General features: G+C 43.8%; 1 protein-coding gene across 1 annotated transcript in view; it reads left to right on the forward strand.

The window, feature by feature from the left end:
- Positions 1-19,329, forward strand: part of EXOSC7 (exosome component 7) — a 101,215-nt gene that overhangs the window by 50,992 nt on the left and 30,894 nt on the right. The window contains exon 6 of the mRNA XM_085630086.1: positions 15,383-15,506. Within this exon, the coding sequence (XP_085486212.1) occupies positions 15,383-15,506 (124 nt within the window). The remainder of the gene's footprint in view (positions 1-15,382; positions 15,507-19,329) is intronic.

A 19,329-nucleotide genomic window follows, 5' to 3' on the forward strand; every position in this document is an offset into this window, starting at 1 on the left:
CTGCCCCATACTCACCCTAAGTATGGAAGATTGGTCCTTTGAGTCGCTGTGAAGTACCTCTACGCAGTATATGTCTTTCCTCCTTAGGATAACATTACCGCTCCAAAAAGTGTTGACGTTTGAAAATTGTAAATATTTCTAACTCGAAACGTACTTACCTGACTTTGTTGATCTTGGTGCCTACATTTATATAAAGATACATTTTATTATTCTAAATTGGTTTGGATCTCCTTATTGAGCCATGTGCATCATTTATTGACTGTGTGTATGCAGCAGATGTCTAACATTCCTCTCTGATAGGCCTAATGCTGCTCTACAACACTATCCCCTAAGGGAGCACCTTGGGAGTGCTAGAGCAAGCCCCTGTCTACCTGGACTCTTTGCACAGTATACCTCTTTCTAGTATACTATATAAAAAGCCAGCTTCCTACAGTTTGTATGTGTGTGTGTGTGTGTGTGTGTGTGTGTGTGTGTGTATATATATATATATATATATATATATATATATATATATATTCAGTGAAAAAACCATAGGTTTCACACATGCTATAGTTAGCTGGAGATTTTACTCATAAAAAACCAATGAAATTCCCCCGTTATAGTTAGTGCAGGCAACTATAACTCACGCGACCGCAATCCTCTGCTGATGCTAATACTGTATTTAGACACTTATTTGCCCATGTCTTCTTCCATTAAATTTTAGCTATACATATATTACAAATATTTTTTTTTCATAACGACACATATGTCATCAGCAGAGGATTGCGGTCGCGTGAGTTATAGTTGCCTGCACTAACTATAACGGGGGAATTTCATTGGTTTTTTATGAGTAAAATCTCCAGCTAACTATAGCATGTGTGAAACCTATGGTTTTTTCAGTGAATTTGCAAGGTTTTTTAAATGCTAATTCCTAACTATAACGTGTGTGAAACCTATGGTTTTTTCAGTGAATTTGTACGGTTTTTTAAATGCTAAGTTACTTTACGCCGTTCGTGGCGTGCGCGCCCACTTAACGCAGTTCGTTCCGTGCGCGCACGGTGCGCTGCGCGCACAGTGAGCACGCGGAACGCTTCGCGCATCGCGCTCCCACTTTACGCAGTTAGTGCCGTGCACGCACGGTGGGCACGCGGTGCGCTACGCGCACCGCGTGCCCACGTTACGCTGGATGGGCAATGTACGCACGATGCGCTTCGCGCACCGTCCGCTCACGGAGGACATATTATGCGCTTCGTTATGGATGGTAATCAATTAAAAGTTCTTTTTTTATATATGCCATGCACAAAAGGTGCACTACGGGCACCTTTTGCACACGGGGGTGGGAAAGTGTGGATAATGTTTTTTTTATAATTAATTTTTACCGTACGCGTACGGTAAGCGTAATCGGCGTTTTTTCGAAAAAAATATAAATTAAATTTTTGCCCTTGGGGGTTCTTTAGGAACACCATAATCAAGGCTAGGTGTTTGGGAGTTGTCAAACCTGCCTCTTTATATGTTTTTACCCTTTGTTTTTCTTCCCCCCTTAGAGTGCGAGAGAGAAAATGGCGGCCGCCGCTTCCTGGTTTCGACCGATTCGAATGTTTACTAAGATCTAACAGCCAATGAGAATCGCGCTCGCGCACGTCACCGTACGCGTACGGTAAGCTTACCGTAAGCGCACGGTAAGCGCACCGTAAGCTGCCACAGATATATATATTGATTTAAATGCTATTTTCTCAGGAACTACTGAACAGATTTACACCAGACCTACAAAAGGCACTTCCTTGACCTGTAGACTACCTCTCTGCCAAATTTCAAGTAACTCTGTTCAGCCGTTCGGGCTGTAGCTGTGTCTAGAGGTCCTATGGAAAAATGCATGGGAAAAACGCGTTTTGGGACCCCCCTTTTTTCTCAGCCCCCGCTTGACGAATCTCCCCGAGACTTTCAGGGTAGGAGCGGAGCGTAGCGCCCCACCTATTTTGAAAATTTCGCGAGGATTCGTCGACCGGCGCCAAAGTTATTCCAAATAGAATGTTGCGGTTTTCCTATGGAAACAGGGTCCTAACTATAACTACCTACTGGCGACCGCCAGTAGGTAATATATATATATATATATATATATATATATATATATATATATTCACTTGCAAAGTCATTGTGAAGTGGACCTCATTTCATGGAGAATAAAGGGGACACCCGTTCTATGTTAGACGCATTTTCACTTAGTTGAAGTGGTCTTTTGAATGTTTTTTTTCGATGCACCAATCCATTCAAAGCTGGATCACAAATAATAGTGCTGCATGATTAGGGTACCCCTTCTAGGGGAAAAAACTTTTGGATTTTTTGGCATTCGCTTAAGGTTCTCCATGATACTACTCTCCTTCGAGAGACTGTTACAACATGAGTCAGGTAAAAAAAAATGTTCTTTTTCATATATGCTGACAGGAGAGCCCATCAAGTACTTAATTTAATACCCCTCCTATTCCCCCTCCCTACTCCCCATGCCACGTTCCATGGAACGCACCATCTGAGACTGACGGGAAGTGAGGGACAGGGGATTCGAGAATACAAACATAAAAATGTAAATGCATCTAATAGCATCTATTCAGTGTAACACATCTTACAGAAAAATTAGCCTTCAAGAATCCTCCATGAGGTGGTTCTTGATCTCAGTGATGATTTGACTCTCTCTACTATGGAACCCTCTTCAATGTTCGAATGTGCAGAGTTGGACTCTTGGCTGACTGCATCATTTTGTCTGGCGGTTGATCTGACCCCTAGGTTAGTGTCAACCCTAGACGTACTATACTTAAGAGTATTAGATGCAATATCAGAGTCATGATATGAATACCTAACAGCAACATTCCCCTCCCTTTCCATATAAAAATGCTTCTCCCCATCCAGACATTTGGCAGTGCTCTTTATACTCCAGCATCTGCCATTCTGCGTGATAGCACTGCCTGTAGTTACACTTCTACAATTTTTAAAGGTTTGGAAAATTTAAACTTGCCTTATTCCATTCTCACAGGTAGTCTTACACGTACCACATCACCCTTAATTTAATCATGACACTTGACCTTGTATGCAATATCGTACCTTTGCTTGGCCATCTATTGCTTCCTCTCTACCATTTTCCTGAAGTAATTATAATAGAATTCAAGCTGGTAGCCAGAGTTGCAGCGCCCACGGCTGGGAAAAATCTGAAATAATAATCCTTGCTTAACACAAATTCTCCCATGATCATAGATATTTGTTTCCTTCATTACAAGTAATTTCCTTCTGTAAATGTTAAGTTCATTGAACGTATTTGAAGGGGCGGCTCCTCTGCTAAGGCGGAAGAGCGTTGCCCCACTGCTTTCAGAGCAGTGCAGAGGAAACATAAAATGATAATAACGGGACGTTATTGTCATGTTATTTTTCATGTTCCTAAGTGCGGGGCGGGCGTGTCTGGCCAGAGCAGGGCGGAATGGTGAGCACACTTTAGTGGGCATGACTGTTTGTCAGCCATCTTGGCCCAGCCAAACAGTCCTGCGCACTTTACTTCTTCCCCACCAGGCTGCATTACACCGCCTGGTGGGGAACATGCCCAGGCTCCCTGTCTCTGCCTGAGCACCGAACCACGGCACTCAGACCAATCACAACGCTGCATTGCAGCGTTGTGATTGACTGGAAGCCCGGGTGCATCCTGCTGCTTAGGAGGAGAGGTGGCGGAGAGAGGCAGCGGCTGCCAACGCCAGGAGGAGGTAAGCTTTCTTTTTTATTTCTTTTTCTATTTTCTACCCGCCGGTCCCCGCCACCGTTCTCTCCCAGCTGCCGCTGCATATTTGGCAAAGCTGTTTTTGATCCACTATATCGTTTCTTCACAACATCCTTTCGTTTAAAATTATTGGAAAACTCAATGCATCAAATCCAATGCATTGCAGCCATTCAGTTGCCCTTCTTCAGGAAGAAAAGGAGTTCAGGGTGAAACCTCATCGATCACATGCGGATTTGAAATGGTCAACCTCTCAGCAGCCACTTCACTGCACACTTTTCAAGGTTTATTTGACGTTGGCTTGAGCAACATGGGCATATAGCTTGTGGTTTCCATTGCCTGTCCACTGTAAACGTCTAGTCCTTCAGTGCATTTAAATGCATACCCCTCCAGGGCATATGGTTGTGTACTCTCGCTCTTTCTCTCATTTTAACATTGGTAACCTATAAACTTGAGCTCAGAAGGTTTTATTAAAGCTTAAAACTATTTTCTTTTCCAACAATTTTAAAAACTACGTTGAAGTGCGTCCAGATGCACATACTTCTACATTTTGAACAAAAGTATGTTGGGCTCAGGGCGTCTCGGCCTGTGTGTCGAGGCTAAGGGTGGAGGGGACAAGGGCAGTTGCCTGTTTGGGCCTGACCAGAGCTAGTCGAGCTAGGGCCAGAGAAGCTTCCCTTTTTTCCATTCACTAGTACTCACCTCATCCCATCCATAACCACAAACATACTAGCACACTCACAGCAAATGCACTCCACACATTTACTGCAAACCCCACAAACATTTCAGTGTCTCAACACCCACTGCAAAACCCCTCAAACAACAATTGTACACCTTCTACCCAAACTACAACACATTTGCACCTTCACTCACTCACAAAACACCACTCTATGCTATACCACTAACCAATCCACTCATCACCAACACAACCCAAATCCACACCATACGTAACTATACCCCATCAAGACACACACTCCCTGCTCTAATTACTCCTTCTAACAGAGCCCTTTCTTTCACCAGAAAACCTATTCTCAGCATTTCATCTTTTCATCCACCAACACCTTCCTCTTCTTTTTACCAAAAAAACACAACCATACAACCCTTACACTCCGCCTCGCCACACATATTGCCTCTTTTAGCAATCAAATCTAACAGCCTTAGCTCTTGTTCATCCCCTTTCACACCACATACACTATTTTCCAAAACACATCACCACCCCCTTTGCGTTGCAGTTTCTACTCATCAACAATACTTTACATACAAATACTTCTCAGAAAACAAATACATAATCACCTCCTCACTACTCCTCAAAAACAAAACATAACATACACACACCAGCACAACAAAATCTCATACACACACACTACTTCATAATACTTTCTGTCGCAAACTAGAAACATAAACCAACTCCACTGCCAAGCTTTCTCTCTTCCCCCACACTTAACACATATACCACAACACAGTAGGTCTCTTTTAACCACCTCTCATCCATTGAACAGTTCAGAACCTTACAACATGACCTACATGCTGCACCACCAGCCCTAACTTATACACATTCCACCCTAAACAGACGCAAACAACATTAACAACATGCCACTCTTCACAACTTGGCATCTGCATGTCTACTGCACAACAAGGCTACTCTACGAAAACAACACAGCTCACCAACTCACTCTCAGCATTCATCTTCACTACCTACACACGTGGACCCATCAAAATACCTTCTTGGCCTGCTAGACTTGGAATATGATACAGAACAGCCACACTACAGCTATCCTCATACAGCTAATACCAGCACTAAGGACACACCTGCTACAAGTCCACAAAACCCTGTTCACTCTTATACAAAACAAAGTCACACAATCATCAAAACACATTCTCTAAACTGCCTACTATTAAATGCTCAATCGCTCTCAAAAAACAAGCATCACATCTACGACCTTCTCACTGACACACAACTGACTTACTCTTCATAACTGAATCATAGTTGGGAGATGACATGGCTCTGGTTTAGCATGAAGCCATCGGCTATCAAACTATCACACAAAACTGTATATGCAAAAGAGGTGGCCTAGCTGTTGTATTCAAACAAATCATAAATGTCACTTAAATGTCACTAAAATGGGTAACTTCTCCATACAAGGTTGTGAGGCACTCTTTAGACTCAACCCTACACCATCTTCCTCTTGTAACTTCCTACTACTTTACAGACCTCCACATAGCAATGCAACATTCACTGACACACTTCTAGCCACACTTTCAAACCTGCTACAATTACACTACAACCTATGCATTTTTGGTGACCTAAGCATTTGGTGTGACAAACCCAGTATGCCCCCTCTAAAAACCATCACTGAAGCACTGAACGTAAATCAGATCGTCCACAAACGCACATACATGGCTGGACACATCCTAGATGTCATTTTTGCAAATCCAGAAATTGTTACCTTTCAAGCGTATAGTCCAGTCACGTGGCCAGACCACCATTTGCTTGCTTACCAACATAAAAGTACACAAAACAACACACCTAAAACCACCTTTCATGCATCCACCTATTGGCCATGGAACAAACTAAATTTTGAATACTTAGAAACTCATCTAACATCAAGTACAGATCTAGATTCAATATATTCCGTTCAAAAACTGAGTGGCTTCCGGAATCGTTTGATATCCTAATTCCACCAAGAACAATACAACAAAACATAGGAAAACTGGTATCTTGGAGAAATACAGAGCTAAAAGAGATAAAACAGCAAATTTGAAAGCTGCAACCTACCTGGCTCAGAACAAACACCAATCAAGACAAACATCGCCTACAGAAACCTAACATATTATACAAGTCGGCAATCAAAAATGCTCAGAAGAAATACTATTCTGACAGAATTCAAAATGCCAAATGTGCAAATAAAGAATTCTATAAAATTCTCACCGAAGTTTGTAAACCAAATTTCATAGAAGGAGCTCATCCCATTACTCCAGAATTCACAGACAAACTGGCAAATCGGTACACAACCAATACAGACTTGTGGGACTCCTATTTAAAACACAAAAAAACACCAGCACCAACCCTTTTCCAAGAAAACCCCTCCAATCGTAGGCTAACCCAGCCTCTACATTCCTTCTAACAAAGATCACACAATGAATTTATGGACCTGATCGAAGCAAGCAGGCCTGCTGGCAGACCTTCTGACCCACATCCACCACAAACCTTCAAGAACATTCTTCTTCCTACCTCTACTGCCATACCAGTAAGAAGAATCATCAACAATTCCTTAACTACAGGAATATTCCCAGAAGATCTAAAAAAAAAGTCATACAAATGGCCATGATTAAAGAAAACAAACTTGGACCTGCTTAACCCCGACAACTATAGACCGATTACAAATGGACCTTTCCTGGGCAAACTGATAGCGCAGCATTTGCCCAGATGTCACAATTCTTCGAAGATAATTCCATACTTTCAGACTTCCAAACAGGATTCTGTCCAGGAAGAAACACCGAATCTGCCCTCTTTGCATCTGGAATGACCTCAAGAACACAGTTGACCTGAACGGGGTTGCTGCATCACTTTTCTTGGACCTCTCAGCTGTCTTTGACATAGTTGACCATGACCCTCTATTACAAAGACTCTACGAAGCCGGCATAGAGGAGACTGCTCGCAACTGGATCACACCCTACCTTCAAAACCAAACAAATGTCATCCATACGCCCCCTTTTTCGTCCAATCTGTACTTAACAAAGACGGGGGTCCCTCAAGGCTCAATTATCTCACTCATGCTTTTCAACATCTACATGAAATCATTACCGGCACTGATCAATCAGTTTGAACCAACATGCTATAACTATGCTGATGACACACAAATACTTCTTTAACTGGAAAGTCCCAAAGTCATTGGAAACTCACAAATTTTCAGTTGCCTCAGAGCCGTTGATCAGTGGATGACATGGAGCCATCTCAAATTGAATGCTTCCAAAGCGGAAATACTCACATGTGGCAATTGGAAAAATTATAACCCTCTCGCCGCCTGACATGATAATCTGAGAAAACCACCTAAAGTATCTAACAAAGTAAGAAACTTCGGAATTACCATGGACTCCTAGCTATCAATGAATGCCTCAGTGAACAAACTAGCAAGATCAAGCTTTATTATTATAAAAACTCTGCAACGCATCTTCCCTCACATGATATTTCTATTCAAGGTCCAGGCTACTATCTCTTTTGTTCTGTCTAAACTCAATTACGCCAATAGCCTCTACCACGGATCATCTTTAACACCTATGAAAAGACTACAACGAAGTTAGAAACTTTCTGCCAGACCACTCTTGCATATAAAGCCACAAGCACTCATCTCCTCTGCTTTGAAGGCCCTACATTGGTTAACGGTTGCCTGAAGACCCACATTCATGCTGCTTTGTAGCATCCACAAAGCGGTACATGGAACAGGACCACTCTTCATCAGAAATAAAATCACAAAATACATTCAACAACGGAACCTCTGCTCCAGATTGGCTCCTTACCTCAAAATCCCACCGTACAAAAAAAAAACTTCAGCAGGACATCCTTCTTTGTTCAAGCAGCCGAACTATGGAACTCTTTACCCCCTAACATAAGGTCCACCGATAACTACCTTATCTTAAGAAGCCTACTCAAGAGTTGGTTCTTCCCCACAAACCCACCATGCTCAAACATAGGTGTGCTGCGTGTCCCTGTGAATGGGAACATTTATTAGGACTCAGTGAGTGTACCTACAGATGTGTAGTCCTTTGCATACACATGTATATAGTTGTGTTTGAAAATATATAACTTTTATCATAACTATTTATCTATAATTGCTTCACTATTGAATTACAAAAAACATATAATAAAAACAAATACATTGGCTTGAAGTACAGCAACGCTTGAAAGTCTGGGTTTATTAAAAACAACTTAAATCTACATATAGTACCTTCCTTATACATATGTACCTTTGTGTACTTATGTATCTTTATATTTATTACTTTACATCTAATTCAGCATCTCCAATGCACTACCCTATATTGCACCCTATACCTCTCTCAATATATCCTCTACCTCTACTCTCTGGCTCATCCTAAACCTCATTCTACTATTATGATCCCTAAAATAACCCTTTCTAGACTATTCCCTCCTCCACCCCTCCTTGCATCTTCTCAAACCTCTTTTGCTATTCAGATCTCCCAAACAAGCCTTTCTAAACCCTTCCCTCAGACTCTTCCACCCTCCACCTTCCCTTTACTCATCCCAAACATCCTCCTACTGCTATGATCTCCAAAAAGAACACTTTCTAGACCCTTCACTCTTCTATTCCCGTCACTATCCTTTTCAGTTCAGCGAACAGACTCTCATTTCCACCGCTCAAATTAATTTAACATTTCTCTATACTAATTCACCACTAATTCTGTTTGGGTTCCGGAGTAGCGTGCTACCTGTCGGAAAGCGCTTCAACACATCATAGCAAGCGCTATATAAATGTAAACCATTCACTCTTCTATCCCTTCACTATATTTTTTTCTATCCATATAACAAAATCCTATGTCTGCCGCTCAAATTAATTTCAAATCTCCCTATACTATTTCACCACTAATCCTCTTTGGGTTCCGGAGTAGCGTGCTACTTCCTGAAAAGCGCTTGGACCCCTCATCAAGGGTAGGAAGCGCTATATAAATGCAATTACAATTAGAAATCTCTCCGGAGATATAAAACCTATATTTTGATCTCATTTCAATGTAAACTTGTAAATCTTTTTCAGTGCATTCTTTCAAAATCCTCCTTCAAACTCGGAAGGTCTTTTGTTTTTTATGTTGTATTCTACGTAGTTTCTTTTATCTTAAAGTATTTTAATGTTTGTCAACATTTTTACAGAACCATATAAATGTGTAAATACATTTAAGAATAAATACTTCATTATTTAAAAATTGGTAATGTAATAAAGTTCCATTTCATATTAAAGTACAATTACATTACTCTACCAGTTCAATTCATTGAACATACAGTATTAATATTTAACAAAATATGGAATGTAAAATTCTATTTTGTATTCAGTCACAGTTTCATTACCCCAGCACACCAATTGGAGTAAAAACAACTGCTGCCAACAGACCACCTGCATGCACACTGAATTGACAGATATTTGGCCACTTAAATCCAGTCTTGATGAGACTCAAGTGTAGACAATGTTTAAATGCTAATTCTCCATATATTTCACAGCTCCAATATCCCAGAGTAGTGTAATTAGCTCAACCATATGGTCCTTTGGAATGTGGTACTACAAAATGATATAGTTCCTGTTTTCCTGCAAAGCTGTCAGTTCCTTTCGCTCTTATTCACACCTGCCTAACTGCTGGTGATCTACAAGAAGGCCAGTATTCGAGTTTGGAACATGTATGCACACCTGACTTCGGGTAGTAAACACAACTTTTGGTATGGCTGGTTGTAAGTATACTGATGCTTTAAGCATTCAAATAGTTGGTACTTTGACTCTGTAAAAGTGCCAAATAAGGATAACATGCTACTAAAACCTACCATCGATTTAAATTAGTGACTTGGGAGCATATGTATCAAAGGATTTTGTATTCGCAAACGCTGCGAATCGCAAAAAAAAGCGTTTGCGAATACAAAATCGCAAAAGGAGATGTATGAGGCATTTCAGCCTCGCATCTTAAGGAATCGCTAAATTTGCGATTTCTTAAGTTTGCATAAGCATTTAAGAAATCGCAAATAGCGATTTCTTAAATGCAATGTAACACGCACCCAAGTTGTGCGATTTCTCCTTAAGAAATCGCAAATTACCACCAACTTCAAGTTGGTGGTAAGGTGCGATTTCTTTGAAATATGCACTTTTTTGCCTATTTCAAAGTGCCATGTGGTGCACATACATGCCCTTAGGGCATGCATGTGCGCCATATGTGCACACATGCTGATTTCAGGGGTGCATCAGGGTGTCATCATGACACCCTTGCACCTTTGAAAATATTCTCAATTTGCGATTAGCAAATAGCGATTCGCAAATTGAGAAGGACTTCCCATTCATTGCTATGGGCCTCCTGGCCCGTAGGAATGAATGGGAAGGTATTCCTTAATTGCGATTTCGCAATTTGCTAATCGCAATTAAGGAATTTTAAGAAATCGCAAAATTTGTGCGATTATTTATTTATTTTTTTATTTTTTATTTTTTTAATACGTCCCGTTTTGCAATTCTCAAATAGCGATTCTCAAAAAATCGCTATTTGAGAATCGCAAATGGAGATGATGATACATATGCCCCCTGGTAACAGTTGTTTGTTGAATACCTCACTGAGCTTCATCATTTCCAGGATGAAATGAAGCTCCTGCACTTTATTAACTTCAGTACACGCATGTGAATGCCTGTGTTCTATCTTGTCAAGTGATAGCATGGTATCTGGAACCGCACATTCCACACAGTTCTGCCTTCCAGACACCCAACCAAGGAGCAGTTCTAGGCAGACATAAGTGACATTTGCTGTTTCGCAACCTCAATTAGTGCTATAATCTTTGGGCCCAGCAAAGTACTTTCCTACAGGCTGATGTTTCAATTGCATTAAGGTTGCCCTTAAATGCAGGAAAGCATATATCTGCATCACAGGTCACTGTTGGAAATACTTTAGGCAAATAAGCCTTTCTGTAAGCTAGGATTGAGTTTCTTCCATGCTTGTGATTACCCCTCAGATCCCCACTTGGTATTGAACATGGGTCCACAGCTTACCTTATGGTCAAGGTTTAGGGCCAGGTATTTGTAATAGCTGTTAATCACCAATTGTACATTGCTTAGTGACCACTGATAAGTCTGTCTTGAAGTGTTATGCTGCTAGTGGAACTAGTCCTCTATAAAGGACTCACACACAAATGCAGGGAGGGCCAAAACAGAGTAACGGTCTTCCAGCATTCCAGTTTGCTGCATGTGATTTGAAAAGGAAGTTTTACACCACACCAAATGCTCTGTACACACTATAAAACAAGTGTTAGCTACAGATCAGAGCCTCAAATTTGTAAGCCATATTTGACCAGTCATTAAGTTCCCAATATTCCATTCTTACTAAATGTCCAGGCGTTTTACATATTCTGATGAATCTGGGTATGGTGGTAATGGGACCTACAGATGAGTTATTCACCAAATGGACTCTTACTTAGAACATGTAACCACCAACCCTACATGCCCCGCCCTGTCTCCCCTGCTGTGAGAAAGTGGCTCTGTATATACTGTTCCCAAATAGGTACAGGGTGTACAGAGTCCACAGTCCCCAGAGGTTTGGCAGAGGCTAAAGTTAGATATAACCTTACTCTCTTAAAGTGGTAGCTTGGTCGAGCAGTAAGGCAGTATCAGAGGACAGTGTAAAGCATTTGTTGCACACACTCAGTCAGCAAATGGTCTCACACACTCAATAACTGAACTCTAGGCCAATGGTTTATATATAAAAAAATATATGCTTGTTTTATTTTAGAACCAACAATAGGTATCAAAATATACTTTCTCGGAATGAGATGCTTTAGATAAATACTTTTGCTATATGCAATTGGCTTTTGTGGAAAGTTACAGGTTGTTGCAATAGGCAACACAATTTTAAACACAATAATGCATTGAGTTCAATGGAAGTTTCAAGTTATTTGCAATGGATTACTTTCAGGATTACTTTTGTAATTCCAGGACTGGATCCTAGATTCAGTCCTGGGTCAGTTCTTAGGAACAAGTGATAAAAGTCGACTTGGTTACTGTTATGATTTTTAGATAATATTTTGCTATTTTAAAAGTTGACACTTAGAAAATATTTCATAGAAATGGAAGAAAATTCAAGTTGCAGGTATATTATGTTCTCGTTACTTTTGTAATCCAGTACTGGGTGCCTAGACTCAGTACTGGGACCTTTAACCAAAACAGGTAAGTAATTACGTTTTCAGAGTTTGTACGATTTTTAAAGAATATTTAAAGTTTGCAGAAATCGACACTTTGAATACATTTCACAGAAAAACAGTCAATGATTTCCTATGGAAGAAAATTGGGTTACTTGTAAGTACAGTTGTGAATAGTTTTCAGAGTCAGTGCTGGGCACCAAGATCCAGCACTGGGAGCTGACCTAATAGCAGGTGAGTATTTTCATTTTCGTTACTCGGCTGATTTTTGGTGAATATTTTACGTTTTGAAAACTCCACACTTAGAAGACATTTCAGAAGAAACCAGTCAATGTTACCCTATGGAGAAAATTGAGTTATCGGCTTTAAGGTAAGTACTCGACTGGCAGAGTTAAGGTTCTGGGCATAGACTCAGGGGTCTCCCAGGGTCAGGTAGGTACAGTTCTTACACCCTCAGCGGCATAGGGGCAGCCGGGTGCAGAGAGAGTTAGGCCCAATGTTATCCTATGGGACGCAGAGGGGCATTGGTTGGTGGATGCTGACTAGCAGGCCACGCGTCTATGGGAGCTGGGCTCCTGGTCGCTTGCTCAGGGCAAATGGGGAAGTAGATAGGTGCAAAGGTTACACTGCCAGGGCCACTCGGGCGGCTGGGTGCAGGGTGCTTTTGAGCCTTCGGGCGCTCAATTGATTTCAATGGCAAAGCTCCGGTTTAGAAAAAGACTGCAAGCTCGGGGACAAAGATTCTTCAGGTGCCACCACCACTTTGAGAGGTAAGTTGGGTAGTTGGAGGATAGGTAGGTACCCAGGAGTTGGGCACAGGGGGCAGCAGGGCGCCGGGTGCCTTTTGGTGTCTGGAAATCTTACCATCTGTTTATCGCGGTTGGGGGGGGTACCTGGTTCTGAGGCTGCAGGCATTGTCAGGAGCGTCGAGAGAAGTCCTTGGATGCCGGACTCTGGGTCACAGTCGCCGTGGGGTCGTCCTCGTGGTATTTGTTCACTCCTGCACAGGCCAGACTTGGCGGGTGCAGAGTGTGAAGGGTTCCGGCTGATGCCAGGGATTAGAAGCAGATTTTGAGTAGAGCCTCTACTCATGGGAGTCCCAGGTGCTTAGAGCCAAAAGGTAGCCAGGTCCTCCGGGGTTTGTGAGGTTGCTGGCCACAAGAGATGCCGGGTTGGAGCAGGTTCAAGGGTCGACAGGCCGGTAGGGCTGGGGCCAAAGCAGTTGGTGTCTTCCTCTTCTTAGCAGCTGCAGGGCAGGTCTTCTTTCTTCTTGCTCTTCTCTGTAATTCGGAATCTGGAATCTGGGGAAGGAAGGTTCAGGGTGCCCCTAAATACTAGATTTAGGGGTGTTACAGGTAGGTAAAGGGCAGGGACCAATGGGTCCCTGTCCTGGGGTGGGTACACACCCTATTCTGCCACTCTCCTGTGAGAGGGGGGCAGTAGCCTAGTCCTGATTGGGTAGAGCCTCCCATCTTCAAGATGGCGAGTGCCCAGAGATGTGCTTCACCTCGCCTCCCCCACGCTGAGGGGTGGGGTTGGCAGGCTGGCACACCCCTGTCCTTATTTGGGGTTTCCGGCCAGGCTTCCCGCCAGAGAGGGGGTTGCAAGTGGCCTGGGGAAGCTCACAGAGGCGGCATGCCTTTGAAGCTTCCCCCTGTCCATCCTGGGTGAGAAGACCTAGCACCTCGCCCAGGATGTGCATTGTTGCAGGCCCAGGAGAGCAGGGGCTCTCCTACCCAGGGGTCTGCTGTGTGGCAGCCTAGGCAGCCTCTCAGTCCAGATGGGGATTGTAGGTTAGGTTTCAGGGGTCATCTCTAAGATGCCCTCTGTGGTGCTTGGTACATTAAATCCCACACTGGCATCAGTGTGGGTTTAATGTGCTGGGAAGTTTGATACCAAACTTCTCAGTCTTCAATGTTGCCATTATGGTGCTGTGGAGTTCATGTTTGACGAGCTCTCAGCACCATGTACTCTTAAATGGCAGCACTGCACTTACAGTGCCCAGGAATGGGCCTGGGTACTGTAGGGGCACAGGACTCGTGCTCCTGTGCCCACACCACTGGCATAGGGCACCCAGCTAGAGGGGTGGCTGATGTATGCCAGGGCAGTGTAGGTGGTGGGCATGGCACACGGATGTGTGCCATGTCGACTTTGTTTTGTCTTGTACCCAGACATTCAGCCTGCAAGGGCAGTGTGTGCGTGTTAGGGTACAGAGCCTCTAAGGGTGGCACAATGAGTGCTGCAGCCCTTAGAGGCCTTCCCTGGTCACAAGGACCTGGGTTCCTAGGGTACCATTTGCCAGGGGCTGACTTGTGGCCAGGGTTTGCCAATTTGGAGGTTTTTGTTTAGGGAAGGAACATAGGCCCTGGGCACCTGATTGGCAGGAGTCCAGGGCACACTCAGTCAAAGTACATTCAGCAATTCAGCAAAAAGTGGGGGCATACCATGCAAGAAAGATGGCACTTTCTCACACCTGCTTCCTGAAGATAACCCGCCTACCAGACCAATTGTATTTTATTTATGTATCTTGGTACAAACATAGTGATTGGAAGTTAATGTATGGAAGCAAACTGTTATATTTATGTGGGATGCACATGTACCTAGCCTTACATTTTCCCCGCTTGCTCTTCTCATGTTATGCAACATCCCAAGAGTCTTCTGTGTGGTGTGCTAGAGGGAAATGTAGGAGTACTGTACCAATAATACCTCTCCTTTGTAATCGTGCCAAATGTTCTGAGAATGTTCTTAACGTTCTTCTATGCCAATAGGATTCCCAAGGTAAGAGTTCTAGAAGATGAAGAAGGTTCCAAGGAGATTGAACTCTCTGATGATCCCTTTGATTGTATACAACTCAATGTGGAGAACGTACCATGTATCATCACTGTAACCAAAGTGAGTCAATTATAATTTGTTGTTTAAGAAATCCCTATTTGTTTACTGCATGAGCCACACTGTCTCATAACATCACAAGGTCGTATTTTTTAAACTTACAAATTAGTTTTTGTTATTGATACCCTTATTTTAAATATGCACAGTGAGAAGGATGAAGAACATTTAATCTGTAAGTAAATACTTTTTCAAGGCCCTAGCTTGTGCTTAGTAGATTTAGTTTTCAGAAACTAAATTTGTGATTCCTGTGCATCCAGTTGGGAATCCTCAGTATCCAGATTTGTGTTGTGTTAGTGGGAAAAAACTCTGATTCATCAGGCATAATTTCTCATTTAACTGACTTGGCTCCTGAAAGGCTGCCGTTGGGCCCTAGTAGCTAAGACAGCTTTGGCGTTGTATTTTGATTAAAAACAAAATTAACCATCAACCAGGAAGGTCTTACTTTTTAGTGAGAGACTTTGTCTCTATGCTGTTTGAGAAACTTCCTTTGTTGTACACTGTGTTGTGTTCCTATTCATTCCAGGTTTAACATTCCACAATACTGAGACCTGCACGTCTGCTCCCTTCTTTTCACAAGCGCTTTGGAAAAAGTCCATGTGACAATTCTCCAAAAGGCAGCTTTCCTCATAGAAAGGAAATGAGCATTGGCGATGCCAATAGGTTTCACCTATTCGCTTTGTCAGTGTTTTTTAGTAGGGCCTACTGGCCCTTTCTGGGGAGCTGACAAAGAACAGGTGTTCTGTTCCCTCACAAAGTGAATGAGCAGGAAAGATGCCTTTAAATCTTGTTTTTATCTTGACACATTTGCTCTGAGTTCAGAGACAGAGGTCAGAAGTCAGTTTGTCTTTGTTCAATTAACGTTGGAGTCAGAGAAACAAAAGGAGAGAATTCTGTACTGTAAACTGTCTAAAAATTGTGCTGTACAAAGAGTGTGAAATAAAAGGCTGTAGGATGTCAATTGTTTTTTTCTAACGCACATTTAAATATCTAATAACTGAACTAGGTATAAAAGCACAATTTTTGTAACTCTCTGATGAAAAACAAGATTTTAATAGGGTGAAATCAAATCGGAACACTTCACGATGTGCAAATGCCAACCAGCTTGATACATTGCCTTTTTGGGTTTGCATCACGCTGCGTGGTGCTAACGTAATGCAAACCCTTGATAAATCTGCCCCTTAGTCTATTAAACTAAAGAGTGTTTTTTGTACAGCAGAAATGCTAAAACAGAATTGAAGGTGCTCTTGTGATAATAAAGAAAACGGCGGCTCTTTAAAATAAAATATTTGCCTAGGATCACACAATTTGAGACCAGTTTATTGGTCAAGTACATTACAGTTAGGTCAAGTAGATTATTCAAGTTGCTAGACCTCCAGGTCCAGTCATATTTTTGTGATTTTTCGAAGCCCGATTTTGCACAGCACTTTAGCCTATACAAATCCCATAATTTCATGTGCTTCATTGCTGATTGGTAATCTTGCTTGTGCTGTTAATGCTTTTTGTCCGGAAATGTTATGTTCGAGGCATATGAGCTGCAGATTGTACACTTAGCATAAGTCGCCATCTGGTGTTGGGCCCGGATGTTTGCAGTTTGTTTTTCTTCTTGGACAGTCTTTGGAAGTCACGAGTTTGGTGACTCCTCCTTCGGTCCGTACTGCGCATGGGCTTCGGCTCCATCCTCAGATTGTTTTTTTCCGCCATCGGGCTCGGATGTGATACTTCGTGCTCCGGCTTCGAACTTCTACGGTTCCAGCCTCGACGGAAAATCCTCGATTCTTCGAGTTCCTTCGACACCGGCCTTCGGGCCCTCCGCGACTCCGGTCCCGGCCGATGGAAAGGACTCCGTTCAAAAAGTGCCCAAAATGTGGGTCTAAATTTCCCCACACCGACCTCCATCAGGTGTGTAACCTTTGCCTCTCTCCGGAACACGAGGCTAGAGACTGCCCCGCCTGCAAGTCTTTTCGATCGAAGAAGACCATCCGAGATCGAAGAGCTCGACGCACCATGGCGCACTCATCCTCGGCAGCTCCACCGGACCTCTTCGGAGACGACGCCGAAGCTTCGGGGCAAACACACACCGAGCAGGAGGAAGACGTCGTCAGCGCTTCCGAGGCCGACGACTCCGACGTGGAGGACATACACCAGCGCAGCGGGCCGTGAGTACTATGCCCCCTCCCACCCCCGCGCCGAAAACCAAAGAGACTCAGGTTACTCCCTCGCCTGCCGGCCTGGGCAAAACCAAAACCAAAACTTCGATCACCCCACCTTCGGGCCCGGTGTCGAAGCACCCAAAGTCTCATGGCAGCTCGGGATCGAGCCAGCCGACACCCGGTGCCGAAAAACAGCATCCGGCACCGAAGACTGCAAAATCCAGCTCGACTCCGAAACCACCGGTGCCGAAGCCTGGACACTCGGTGCCGACCAAACACAAACACAAATCTGTCGGCACCGACGCTCCGGCGCCGAAACATCCTTCGACGCCGAAACACCCGGAGACCTCAAAAAAGCATGGCGCACACAGACTATCGAAACCCCCGGTTCCGAAATCACCGGTGCCGACAGACGACTCGACACCGTTGGCTCTGTTTACACCAGACCCTTTACAAAAGACTTTGTCCAAAGATCCAAACACTGGGCTTTTGACTTTAACTACCAAGAAAAGACGCCTTGATGCTCCGGCTCCTCCTCCTCCACCCAAAAGGAAGGACTCTGCTACTTCTCCCCTCAGAGTACCCTCCCCACCACCGCCTCCCCTACCCACTCCACCTCCTCCACCGCCTCCACCTCACAGGTCTCCGCCACCTTTACCTCACTACGATCCGGCCCCATCCCCAGATCCGGATGATGGGGATCCGGACAATTACCCGGCGGACGCCCCAATGGATCCCACTCCACCAGGGACCCCAGATCCATGGGAGGATTACAATAACCCTGATATACCCAATGTACCTCAGGACGACCTATACCCATCAAGGCCGTCTCCTCCAGAGGACTCCTTAGGGTTTCACCATTTAGTGCAGAGAGCAGCACACTACCATGGGGTGGACATGCACAGTGAACCAGTAGAAGAAGACTTCCTACTGGATACATTTGATATACAAGACAAATCTACTTCCATTTTACCCATGCTTAAGGGTGTCACCAAGCACGCTACAGAGGTGTTCAAAGACCCTGTCAGAGCCAGAGTACTGAACCCTAGAATAGAGAAGAAGTACAAGGCGGCACCCACAGACCCTGCTTACATCAAGGGCCCTGCTCCCCTAGATTCCCTAGTTGTCTCCACAGCTAGAAAGCGGGCTAACTCCCAATCCTCAGGAGATGCCCCACCGCCAGACAAAGAATCTAAACTTCTGGACGCGTCTGGTAAACGCACCGCCTCCCAAGCTGCAAACATGTGGCGCATTGCAAACACACAAGCACTGCTTGCGCGATATGATAGAGCACACTATGACGAACTAGAGGCTCTTATGCAGCACCTTCCAGAAAAATACAAGCACAAGGCTCATGACCTTATACAGGAGGGTAAACTAATCACAAACACCTCCATTAAGTGTGCCCTCGATGCAGCAGACACTGCTTCTAGGGCCATAAATACCAGTGTCCTGCTTCGCCGCCACGCCTGGCTCAGGATCTCAGGGTTCAAACCTGAAGTCCAGGCATCCATACTCAATCACCCCTTTGACCAGGAAACACTCTTTGGGCCAAAGGTAGACGAAGCGCTCGAAAAGATGAAGAAAGACACAGACACAGCAAAGTCTATGGGGGCACTCCAAACACAAGCCTCCAAACGTTCCTTTCGACGCTCGTCCTTTCGTGGCACAGGTAG

This window comes from Triturus cristatus, chromosome 10 (genome assembly GCF_964204655.1).
Source record: "Triturus cristatus chromosome 10, aTriCri1.1, whole genome shotgun sequence".
Taxonomy (NCBI): Eukaryota; Metazoa; Chordata; class Amphibia; order Caudata; family Salamandridae; genus Triturus; species Triturus cristatus.